Here is a 13,050-nt window from a genome sequence, read left to right as displayed (position 1 = left end):
AGAATCCACCTGCCAATGCAGGAGATAGGGGTCCAAGCCCTGGTCGGGAAGATCCCACATGCCGCGGAGCAACTAAGCCCGTGCTCCACAACTACTGAGCCTGTGCTCTAGAGCCCGCGAGCCACAACTACTGAGTCTGTGTGCCGCAACTACTGAAGCCCGAGCGCCCTGGAGCCCATGCTCCGCAACAAGAGAAGCCACCGCAATGAGAAGCCCGCACACCACAACGAAGAGTAGCCCCCACTCGCCACTAGAGAAAGCCTGTGCACAGCAACGAAGACCCAACGCAGCCAAAAATAAATAAATTAAAAAAAAAAAAAAAGAACTAGCGTATTTCAGAGAAGAGAGACTGCTGCCGCCATCAACATCATCATCACTATAATCTGGTGCTCAATTTGTCTCAAGTACTGTATTAAACCTTTATCACACATTACCTTATTTAAATCTTGCCACATGGCTATAAGGTGGGCATACTTAATATTACCACTTTACAACCCCATTGTTCACAGCACCACTATTTACAATAGTCAAGACATGGAAGCGACCTAAATGTCCATCGACAGATGAATAGATAAAGATGTGGTATATATGCACAATGGAATATTAGCCATAAAAAGAATGAAATAATGCCATTTGCAGCAATATGGATGAATCTAGAGATTATCATACTAAGTGAAATGAGACAGACATACAAATATCATATGGTATCACATATATGGAATCTAAAATATGATACAAATGAGCTTATTTACAAAACAGAAATAGACTCACAGACATAGAAAACAAACCTAGGGTTACCAAAGGGGAAAGGGGGGGAGGGATAAATTAAGGAGTATGGGATTAGCAGATACAAACTACTATATATAAAATAGATAAACAATAAGGACCTACTGCATAGTACAGGGAACTATATTCAATACCTTGTAATAACCTCTAATAGAAAAGAATCTGAAAAAAGAATATATATAACTGAATCACTTTGCTGTACACCTGAAGCATTGTAAGTAAACTATACTTCAAGAAAAAAAAATATCACCACTTTACAGATGAGGAAACAGAGTCTAATAGAGGTTCAATAACTTCCCCAAAGCGGCATAGATATTAATAGCAGAGACTGGATCTAAACCACTTCTGTCTAAAACACATTTCCATGCTCCTAAACACTACACTCTCTTGCCTCCTCCTTTACCCTGGCTGACTCCAGGCACAAAAGGGACAGAGCTCACGTACTGCCTCTGGACCTTCAACTCCTTCCATCTTTCATGCCCAGCTATTTTGAAATACAAAAAGGATTGAGTATGAGGCAGGAAAGACAGGGCTGGGCCCAAGAACAGCCTATACACTTCCTTGTTTTGCACTTAATGAGACCATGACTCATGGAGAAATGGCATCTAAAACAGAAACTTTGTAGCATCTGAACAAGAAACACTGACCATGAAAACCACAGCGCATGCCCAATAAAAACGCAGATTGCCAATAACCCTGTATGACCTTCCCGTGTGGTTGACTAGTAAGGGAAAATTTAAGGGAAAACAGTTCTTAGAGCACATGTACAGTGGCTCCAGGAGACAAAGGTGCAAGACTGGGAGCTGATGCCACCTGGTGCAATCTAGGCCACACCTCAAACGTCCTCTCAATGAATATTCCACCCCTAATCAAAAAGACCCCGCCCATTCAAAGGGCTAAGAAAATAAGATAAAAGGGGGATCAAAAAACCTTGTGGTATGCTCCGCACTTGTGAGGATGCCTGCACTCTTCTTTGAGTGTGTAACTTTCACTTCAGCCTCAATAAACTGCTTTTTTTTTTTTTTTTTTTTTTTTTTTTTTTATTTTGGCCGTGGCACACAGCTTGCGCCATCTTAGTTCCCTGACCAGAGACTGAATCCGGCCACGGCAGTGAAAGTGCCAAGTTCTACCACCGGACTGCCAGGAAATTCCCCTGCTTCTTTGTTCTCTTTGCTCCTCAGCCTGCGTGTTTTTTTCTCCTTTGTATTCTGTGTTCCTTGCCCAACTTCTTTTGGACAAGTTGAACAACAGTCTGGACTTTTGATAAAGCTTTTCTGCTATCAAGTATATGTGTGTCTGTGTTGTAAGTTTAATTTGATAACAACACTAAATTTTACTAAGTGGGATCAGTTTTCATATTTAGTTTATCCAGCAACATTTTTAGGTACACAAAAGTTTTCTAACAGGAGATCTTATTTAAGAGCCTTTAATTTAGGGTAATATTTTTAATGTCATCTGTCTGACTTGTAGTTCCAAAATTTGCTGACCAGCTGACTGCTTTTTGGGTTGATCTGAGATGTGCACGGTTTAGAAACCTTAACTCAAGTTCCAGTTCTTTCAGTAACTACTGCTACAATGCTGGACATATCACTTGGTTTTCTTCACCTTTATGATCTCTAAGGTGTTACTGTCTAGTTCTAATTCTATGGCTCTGATCTGTCTTACAAACATTTCTCAAGATATTAATTATATAATGTCTAAAAAAGATATAACAGATAAAAGTTCTGAAAATAAACCCTATGCTTTTCTTTACTGTTTCTAATTAAGCTCATAATCCTCAGTTAGATTTTAATCTTTCATTCAGCCACTCATTCAACAAATATTTATTGAGTGCCTACAAATGTACCAGGGAGCATTCTAGCAGCTTGAAAGTGATCGTTTTCTACCTCATTTAAAACCCCACAGTATTCCAATACAATGACTGTGAATATATCTGTGGATATTTATTCATAGATTTGTGTGTGTGTGTGTGTGTGTGTGTGTATCCCCAATTAGTTCCAAAACAGATCTGAGGTAGAAATGTTTAATAAATAATTGTAATTAAAGGTTGAGTAAAAACCTTCAGAAACTGAATGATCTCTTTGAGCCCTCCCACAAAGAATCCTTCCAGCCTCCACCTCCCAAAGTAAACCTGCTCTCTTTAGGTAGATTTAAAGAAAGGGGCATCACTTAGGCTGGGGTGAATCACCATATACAATGAAGGAGGCAGGCAAGGGATCCAAATGGGAGAGAGAAGTGTTGAAGTCAGTCCTTATTTATACCAAATCAAGAAAATGATCCTTTCATCTGCCTGTAGTGACTTCCATTCACTTGCAACATAAATTTAAATAACTTGAATTTCCTATCTGGTTCATTAAATAAAACTGGATTTGAACGTCACATACATGGCCATTAAGCACACTGTCATTACTTACAATTTTGGCTCACGCACAATGATTACCCCAGTATACTTACTGCCTTAGGACATTTCTGAGATACAGGGGTTACTATCTCATCGCTATCTGTAGTTTGTGCTTCACTGACTTCAGAAGCTTGTTCACAGTATTCTTTATCTGCCGGAGAAGAGACTAGAGTTACAGAACTGTTTTGGAGTACCCTGTCTAGCCCAGAAAAGACCCAGTACCTACATCTTCAATCTTCTGTTTAGTTACTAGTTCTGAGTACCTAGATTTTGGCTGTAATCACTAGAAACAAACCTTCTTTTTTAAAGTTTCACTTATTCAGAAGCTTGCCAAACACACAGGGTTCACTTCTGAAAAAAGAAAGGGAAGGAAAGAAGGTAGGGAGGTAGAAAGAAAGTTTTGTCCTTTTAGGGGATGGAGAAAATTACCAAGCCAAGGAAAAACAGTGCAATCAGGGTGTAGCAGACTGTATTTTACAAAGACAGCGTCAAACAATATCTCTCATCCCACATGCTCTCTTTTGTACAATGTGATCTTGATCCTCCCAATACTTTTTTTTTTTTTTTTGCAGTACACAGGCCTCTCACTGTTGTGGCCTCTCCCGTTGCAGAGCACAGGCTCCGGACGCGCAGGCCCAGCGGCCATGGTCCACGGGCCCAGCCACTCCGAGGCATGTGGGATCCTCCTGGACCAGCGCATGAACCCGTGTCCCCTACAACGGCAGGCGGACTCTCAACCACTGCACCACCTGGGAAGCCCCCTAATACTTTTTTTAAGGTAGGTATTTTTATGTGTGTATATATATTTATTTTTAGATTTTTATTTTATATTATAGTTGATTTACAATGTTGTGTTAGTTTCAGGTGCACAGCAAAGTGATTTAGTTATACATATACATATATCTATTCTTTTTCAGATCCTTTTCCCATATAGGTTTTTATAGAGTATTGAGTAGAGTTCCCTGTGCTCTACAGTAGGTCTTTATTGATTACCTATTTTATATGTAGTAGTGTGTATATGTTAATCCCAAACTCCTAATTTATCCACCCTGCACCTTTCCCCTTTGGTAACCATAAATTTGTTTTCTAAGTCTGTGAGTTTGTTTCTGTTTTGTAAGTTCATTTGTATACTTTTTTAGTATATTGCTTATATAAGCGATATAATATGATATTTGTCTTTGTCTGCCTTACTTCACTTAGTATGATAATCTCTAGGTCCACCCATGTTTTGCAAATGGCATTATTTCATCCTTTTTATGGCTGAGTAATATTCCATTGTATACATATACCACTACTGAGCCCGTGTGCCACAACTCCTAAAGCCTGCGTGCCTAGAGCCTGTGCTCCACAGCAAGAGAAGCCACCACAATAAGAAGCCCGCACACTGCAACAAAGAGTAGCCCCCACTCACCACAACTAGAGCCCGTGTGCAGCAATGAAGACTCAACACAGCCAAAATTAAATAAATTAATTTTTTAAAAAAGAAAGAAAATACATCTAAATATGAAACAATTTTCACAGAAAACCAACAGGAAACTGCCAGAAGATCTCTTATAGAACTAAAGCTTCAAGAAAGATCTCCATGTAACCAGGTAGGATAGGGGGAAAAAAAAAAAAGAAAGGCGTCAGGATGGGACTGGTGCCCCTGGGAGTGATCTGTGATGGAGGGAATGTCCACATGGGCTGGCCCTGGCCCTGGGGAGGCTTCTTGCCTGCTGAGAGGTCTACTGGGACAGACAGAGGGCTGGAGGGGCTTAGACTCTGTTGCAAGGACTGTGCTTATGCTGGCTTGCTAGCAATCAGGATGGAGAAAGACCAGGGCTGATGGCTGCTGCCTTGTCACACTTCCCTGACCAAATCGTGTGTTGGGAGGGCTGCTAGTACATGCAGCAGCTGGGTGCTGAATCTCAGATGGATGGACCCTGGGAGAGGACTTGGTCTAGCTGTGCGGAGACAGCCCAGAGGGCCTTGGGTGTGGTCCAGGCAGAACCTTGGAGGTGATTATCAGCACACTGATGGGGGGGGGGGTCTGGCCATAGTGGACTTTGTTGGCATGCACACTGGGTGGTGCCACAGAAACAAATGTCTCAGGTGGAGAGCCCCTGGGGAGGAGTAGGCAGCAGTTGTTTCTTGGCAGTAGTGCTCCAGCTCTATTCACCCCACACAGAAGCTTAGAGCCAGCTCTGGGGCAGATAGGCCCTGGGAGAGGCCTGCTACAGAGGCAGCCCAGGTTGCAGGTGGCAGTACAACCACCTTGATTCCTGCAGCCACAGTGCCTTGGCCCCCAGCACCAGCCCACTCCACACCATAGCCTAGCGCTAAGTCTGGTACAAATGCAACAGAGAAAGGGTTGTGACCCTGGGTTGATTCTGGTCAGAATCATGGATGCCTGCACCAGTGGGACATAGGTTTGCTGTGACCGCATGGGCTTTACATGCTTTGGTGGTCACCTCCTTTGGGGCAGGGCACACACTCAAGGGCAACGGACCTTATCGAATACGACCCTCAAGGCTTCTACTCCAACAACTGAGGAGTGGACCCTACCCCTGACAGGGCTGTTACAGCCATGGAAAAAAGAGGAGGCCCCACCCCAAATCCAGGGGAGGCTCTGGACACCGCAACACAAATCCCACCCCCTATTAAAAGGATAACGGCCAACACACTCTGAGGAAAAATGTGGCTAGCATCCATGCAAAAACCAGTCCTCACAACAAAAATATTGGACTCACACAGTCTACACACAGATGCTCCCACATAAAAATACCCCTTCAAGACCACAGTAGATAACTGTTTCTCCTAAATTCATAGAGACAGAGAAAGTTAGGTAAAATGAAAAAGAAGAGGAACTACTCCCAATTAAAAGAACAAGAAAAATCCCATGAAAGAACAAATAATGAAACAGACCTCACCAGTCTACTAGACCCTGAGTTCAAAAAGGAGGTAATAATCATGCTAAAGGAATTAAGAAAGACTATTAATAGAAATGCAGATCACTGTAACAAGGAACTAGAAACTATAAAGAGGAACCAATCAAAATAAGACAACTCAATTGCCAACATAAAAAACAATATAAAAGCAATGAATAGCAGACTAAATAATGCAGAAGAAGGAATAAGTGATCTAGAAGATAGAATAATGGGAATCATCCAATCAGAACAGCAGATAGAAAGACATAAAAACCAAATGAAAGCAACATATGAGATATATGGGATCATTCAAAGCATACCAAACTACACATAATAGGGGTTCCAGAAGGAGAAGAGAGAGAGAAGGGGATCAAAAATGTATTTGAAGAAATTCTGGCTGAAAACTTCCCAAACCTAAAGAAGGAAACAGATATCCAGGTACGGGAAGCACAGAGGTTCCCAAACAAGATGAACCCAAACAGATCCAGACCAAGACATATTATAATTAAAATGGCAAAAATTAAAAATAAAGAGAGGATTCTAAAGCCAGCAAGAGAAAAACAAAGAGTCAGTTACAAGGGAACCCCCATTAAGGATATCAGCTGATTTCTCTGCAGAAACTGTGGGCCAGAAGGAAGTAGTATGATATATTCATAATTCTGAAAGGGAAAAACTTGCAACTTAGATACTCTACCCTGCAAGATTATCATTTAGAACAGAAGGAGGAAGAAAGAATTTCTCAGACAAGAAAAAACTAAAGAATACAGCAATACTAGACCTACCCTAAAGAAATATTTAAGAGTCTTCTCTAAATAGAAAAGAAGAAAGAATCTATAGGAAAGGGAAAATCACAATAGAAAAGGCAAATATATAAAAGGATTGAAGATCACTTAAATAAGCCAGTACATAGACTAAAAACAATCAAAAAAAATTTTTAAAAGTGATTGTAACTCTAAATAACAGCAAAAGGATAAACATGAAGATGTAAAATAGGGCATCAGAATCACAAAATGTGGGAGAGGGGAGTATAAAAATGTAGATCTTTCAGAATGCATTTGAACTTCTTTGACTATCAGTTTAAAACAAATAGATGTAGTTATGGGTCAACATACTAGAAAACCAGGGTGACCACAAATCTAAAACATACAATAGATTCACACAAAAATAAAAAGAAAAGAACTCAAGCATAATACAAAAGAAAACCATCAAACTACAAAATCAAAAACAAAAATAAGAAGAAATAAATAAAGAACTGCAAAATCAACTGGAAAGCAAGGTTTTAAATGGCAATAAATACATATCTATCAGTAATTACTTTAAATATCAATGGACTACATGCTCCAATCAAAACACATACAGTGGCAGACTGGATAAGAAAAACAAGAACCTACAATATGCTGTCTACAAGAGATTTACTTCAGGGTGAAACACACATAGGCTGAAATTGAGCAGATGATAAAAGATATTTCATGCAAATAAAAATAACAAGACAGGGGTTAGCAATACTTACTTCAGACAAGAGACTTTGAAACAAGGTCCATAAAGAAAAACATAGAGGGACATTATAATAATAATAAAGGGATAAATACAAGAAGAGGATATGACACTCATTATCATATATGCACCCGATATAGGAGCATCTAAATATATAAAACAGATACTAACAGAGATAAATGAAGAAATGAGTACAATAATAGTAGGAGAGTTAACACCTCACTGACATCAACAGACAGATCATCCAGACAGAAAATCAATAAAGCAACAGAAGTTCTACACGACACAACAGACCAGTTGATTTAACTGATATCTACAGGACACTACATCTAAAAGAAAAAAACCCAGAATACATATTCTATTCAAGTGTGCATTGAAAATTCTCTAGGATAGACCACATACTAGGTCACAAAACAAGCCTCAACAAATTTAAGAAGGTAGAAATTATTTCAAGCATCTTTTCTGACCACAAGGGTATGAAACTAGAAATCAACCACAGAAAGAAAAACAGGAAAAGAGTAAATACATGGAGACTAAACAACATGCTACTAAAAAACCAGTGGGTCAACAATGAAATCAAAGAGGAAAACAGAAAACATCAAGACTATGACAATGAAAACACAACCTTACAAAATCTACAGGAGGCAGTTAAAACAGTTCTAAGAGGGAAGTTTATAGTGATACAGACCTTCCTCAAGGACAAGAAACATTTCAAATAAACAACCTAACCTACCACCTAAAAGAATTAGAATAAAAAGAAAAAACAAAAGCCAAAGTCAGTAGAGGGAAGGAAATTACAAAGATCAGAGAGAAAACAAGTAAAATAGAAATTTAAAAACCAATAGAAAAAAATCAGTAAAACCAAGAACTGTTTTTTTTAAAGATAGATAAAATCAAGAAACCTCTAGCCAGCCTCACCAAGAAGAAACATGAGAGGACCCAAATAAACAAAATGAGAAATGAATAAGGAGAAATAACAACTGATACTGCAGAAATACAAAAAATCATAAGAGACAACTATGAACAGTTATATGCCAACAAACTGGACACCTAGAAGAAAAGGACAAGTTTCTAGAAACATACAGCCTGACAAAACTGAGTCAAGAACAAACAGATAACTTGAACAGACTGAACAGTAGAAGTGAAATAGAATCTGTAATAATAATTTTTTTTTTTTTTGTGGTACGCGGGCCTCTCACTGTTGTGGCCTCTCCCATTGTGGAGCACAGGCTCCGGACGCGCAGGCTCAGCGGCCATGGCTCATGGGCCCAGCCGCTCCGTGGCATGTGGGATCCTCCCGGACCGGGACACGAACCCACGTCCCCTGCATTGGCAGGCAGACTCTCAACCACTGCACCACCAGGGAAGCCCATGTAATAATAATTTTTAAAACTCCCTGCAAACGAAAGTCCAGGACTGGATGGCATCACTGGGGAATTCTACCAAACATAAAAAGAACTTACACCTATCCTTCTCAAACTATCCAAATAACTGAAGAGGAGGGAACACTCCCAACTTCTTTCTAAGAAGCCACCATCACCCTGATGCCAAAACCAGACAAAGACGCTACAAAAAAGGAAAATTTGATGAATATAGATGCAAAAATCCTCAACAAAATACTAGCAAACAGAATCCAACAACACATTAAAAGGATCATACATCATGATCAAGTTGGATTCATCCCAGGGCCACAAGGATGGTTCAAAATACACAAATCAACCAATGTGATACACCACATTAACAAAAATAAAGACAAAAACCACATGATTATCTCGATAGGTGAAGAAAAAGCATTTGATAAAATTCAATATTCATTCATGGTAAAAACTCTCACCAAAGTGGATATGGAGGGACCATATCTCAACATAATAAAAGCCATTTATGACAAACCCATAGCCAACATAATATTCAACAGTGAAAAGCTGAAAGCCTTCCTGCTAAGTTCAGGAACAAGACAAGGATGCGCACTCTCACCACTTCTATTCAACATAGTAATAGAAGTCCTAGCCACAGCAATTAGACAAGAAAAAGAAATAAAAGGTATCCAATTTAGAAGGGACGAGGTAAAACTGTCACTATTTGCAGATGACATAATACTCTATACAGAGAACCCTAAGGTCTCCACACAAAAACTATTAGAGCTAATAAATGAATTCATCAAGGTAGCAGGATATAAGATTAATATACAGAAATCTGTAGCATTTCTTTACACTAACAATGAGATATCAGAAAGAGAAAATTAAAAAAAATCCTGTTTAAAATCATGTTAAAAAAATAAAATACCTAGGAATAAACTTAACCAAGGAGGTTAAATATCTATATGCTGAAAACTATAAAACACTGGTAAAGGATACTGAAGATGATTCAAGAAATGGAAAGATATTCCATGATCTTGGATTGGAAGAATTAATATTGTTGAAATGGCCACACTACCCAAAGCAATCTACAGATTTAATGTAATCCTTACCAATATACCTATGACATTTTTGACAGAACTAGAACAAATAATCCTAAAATTTATATAGAACCTCAAAATACTGAGAATTGCCAAAGCAATCCTCTGGAAGAAGAACAAAGCTGGAGGCAGAACCCTTCCACACTTCAGACAATACTACAGTAATCAAAACAGTGTGGTACTGGCACAGAAACAGACATATAGACCAATGGAACATAATAGAGAGCTCAAAAATAAACCCACACAACTACATTCAATTAATCTATGACAAAGGAAGCAAGCATATACAATGGAGAAAAGACAGTCTCTTCAACAAGTGGTGTTGGGAAAGCTGGACAGCTACGCATATGTCAATGAAATTAGAACACTCCCTCATATCATACACAAGAATAAACTCAAAATGGTTTAAAGACCTACATTTAAGACATGACACTATAAAACTCCTAGAAGAGAACTTAGGTAAAACATCCTCTGACATAAATCAAAGCAATATTTTTTTTAGATCAGTCTCCCAAGGCAAAAGAAATATAAGCAAAAAGATACAAATGAGATCTAATCAAACTTAAAAGATTTTGCATAGCAAAGGAAACAATCAGCAAAATGAAAAGACAACCTACTGAATGGGAGAAAATATTTACAAAATGATGTGATGGATAAGGGATTAATATCCAAAATACAGAAACAGCTCATAGAATTCAATATCAAAAAACCAAACAACACAATCAAAAAATGGGCAGAAGGGACTTCCCTGGTGGTCCAGTGGGTGAGACTCTGTGCTCCCAATGCAAGCAGAACCCAGTCAATCCCTGGTTCCCCGACCAGGGTTAGACTGGGTTTGATCCCTGGTCAGTGAACTAGATCCCGCTTGTATGCCTCAACTAAGAGTCTGCATGCCACACTAAGAAGTCCGCATGCCACAACTAGAGATCCTGCGTGCCGCAACTAAGACCCAGCGCAGCCTAAATAAATAAATAAATAAACATTTTTTAAAAAACTTGGCAAAAGACCTAAGTAGACATTTCTCCAAAGAAGACATACAGATGGCCAGCAGGCACATGAAAAAATGCTCAACATCACTAATTATTAGAGAAAGGCAAATCAAAACCACACTGAGGTATCACCTCACAGTGGTCAGAATGGCTATCATTAAAAATTCTACTAATAATAAATGCTGGAGATGGTGTGGTGAAAATGGAACCCTCCTACACTATTAGTGGGAATGTAAATTGGTAAAACCACTGTGGAGAACAGTATGAAGTTCCTTAAGAAACTAAAAATAGAGCTACTATATGATGCAGCAATCTCACTCCTGGGCATATATCCTGAAAAGATGTAAACTCTAATTTTAAAAGACATGCACCCCAATGTTCATAGCAGCACTATTTCCAATAGCCAAGACATGGAAACAACCCAAGTACCCGTCAATTGATGAATGGATAAAGAAAATGTGTCATTTATACACACACACATGGAATATTGCTCAGCCAAAGAAAGAAATGAAATATTGCCATTTGCAGCAACATGGATGGACCTAGAGAATATCATATTAAGTGAAATAAGTCTGACAGAGAAAGACAAATAATATATGATATCACTTATACATGGAATCTAAAAAATAATACAAATGAATCTATATACAAAAGAGAAACAACTCACAGACATAGAAAACAAAGTTAAATTTACCAAAGATAAAAGGCAATAGGGGAGGGAAATTAGGAGTATGGGATTAACAGATACAAACTATATACTATACATCAAATAGATAAGCAACAAGGATTTACTATATAGCACAGGGAACTATATACAATATCTTGTAATAACCTATAACGGAAAATAATCTGAAAAAGTATATATATAAGTGACTCACTTTGCTATACACCTGAAACTAACACAGTATTGTAAACCAACTATACTTCAATTTTAAAAAACATGAGATATCACCTCACCCCTGTCAGAAGGGTTATCATCAAAAAGAACACAAATCATAAATGTTGGCGAGGATGTGGAGAAATGGGAACCCTCGCATGTTGTCAGTGGAAATGTAAACTGGTGCAGCCAATGTGGAAAACAGTATGGAGGTTTCTTAAAAGACTAAAAATAGGACTACCATATGACTCAACTATTCCACTCCTGTATATATATCAAAAAAAACCCACCATAAAACACTAATTCTAAAGATACACACACCCCAATATTCATAGCAGCATTATTTACAACTGCCAAGATATGGGAGAAAGTGTCCATCAACAGATGAATGGATAAAGAAGATATATATACAATGGAATATGACTCAGCCATAAAAAAGAATGAAATTTTGCCATTTGTAACAACATGGGTGGACTTGGAGGGTATTATGCTAAGTTAAATAAGTTAGAAAAAGACATACTATATGATATCACATATGTGGAATCTAAAAAATAAAACAAACTATGAATATAACAGAAAAGAAACAGACTTGCAGATATATAGAACAAGTTAGTGGTTACCAGTTGGGAGTGGGAAGTGGGGAGGGGCAAGGTAGAGGATTCAGAGGTACCAACTACTATGTATAAAATAAATAAGCTACAAGAATATATTTTACATCACAGGGAACATAGTCATATTTTATAATAACTAAATTGAGTATAACCTTTTACTATTGTGAGTCACTATGTTGTAAACCTATAAAAATTGCCCTGATCTGGACACTCAAATTAAAGATAGATGAATCTGATGTTCAAATCCAGAATCTGCCAAAACAAAACAAAGAAAGCAACCCACAACTGACTATTGAGAGTGACAGCTGAGGTCCCAGAAAAAACAGACCTCCTTTTCATGACTTCATTTTTTGAATGAAGATATGAATTATATATATATCACTTTAAATATTGCCTCTGTCCCCTTTTTTGTCTTCTCCTACATTTTATTGAATATAGGACCACCTCATTTTATCCTTTATATCTCTTTTTTCTGTAGGGTCATTCATTCTACAAAAAAGTAATAGGTCTTCAAGGTTTTGGAACTTCATA

At 38.3% G+C, this 13,050-nt stretch overlaps 1 protein-coding gene across 2 annotated transcripts in view; it reads right to left on the bottom strand.

The window, feature by feature from the left end:
• RPGRIP1 (RPGR interacting protein 1) overlaps positions 1-13,050 on the bottom strand; it is a 71,991-nt gene that overhangs the window by 21,669 nt on the left and 37,272 nt on the right. For both annotated transcript variants that reach the window (XM_024761263.1, XM_024761262.1), the window contains one exon: positions 3,241-3,338. In XM_024761263.1, the coding sequence (XP_024617031.1) occupies positions 3,241-3,338 (98 nt within the window). The remainder of the gene's footprint in view (positions 1-3,240; positions 3,339-13,050) is intronic.

The sequence above is a fragment of the Neophocaena asiaeorientalis genome, unplaced genomic scaffold (assembly GCF_003031525.2).
Source record: "Neophocaena asiaeorientalis asiaeorientalis breed wild unplaced genomic scaffold, Neophocaena_asiaeorientalis_V1.1 scaffold95, whole genome shotgun sequence".
NCBI classification, from domain to species: domain Eukaryota; kingdom Metazoa; phylum Chordata; class Mammalia; order Artiodactyla; family Phocoenidae; genus Neophocaena; species Neophocaena asiaeorientalis.
The sequence above is the reverse complement of the archived record's forward strand: the minus strand, read 5'-3'. Positions and strand labels throughout refer to the sequence as shown.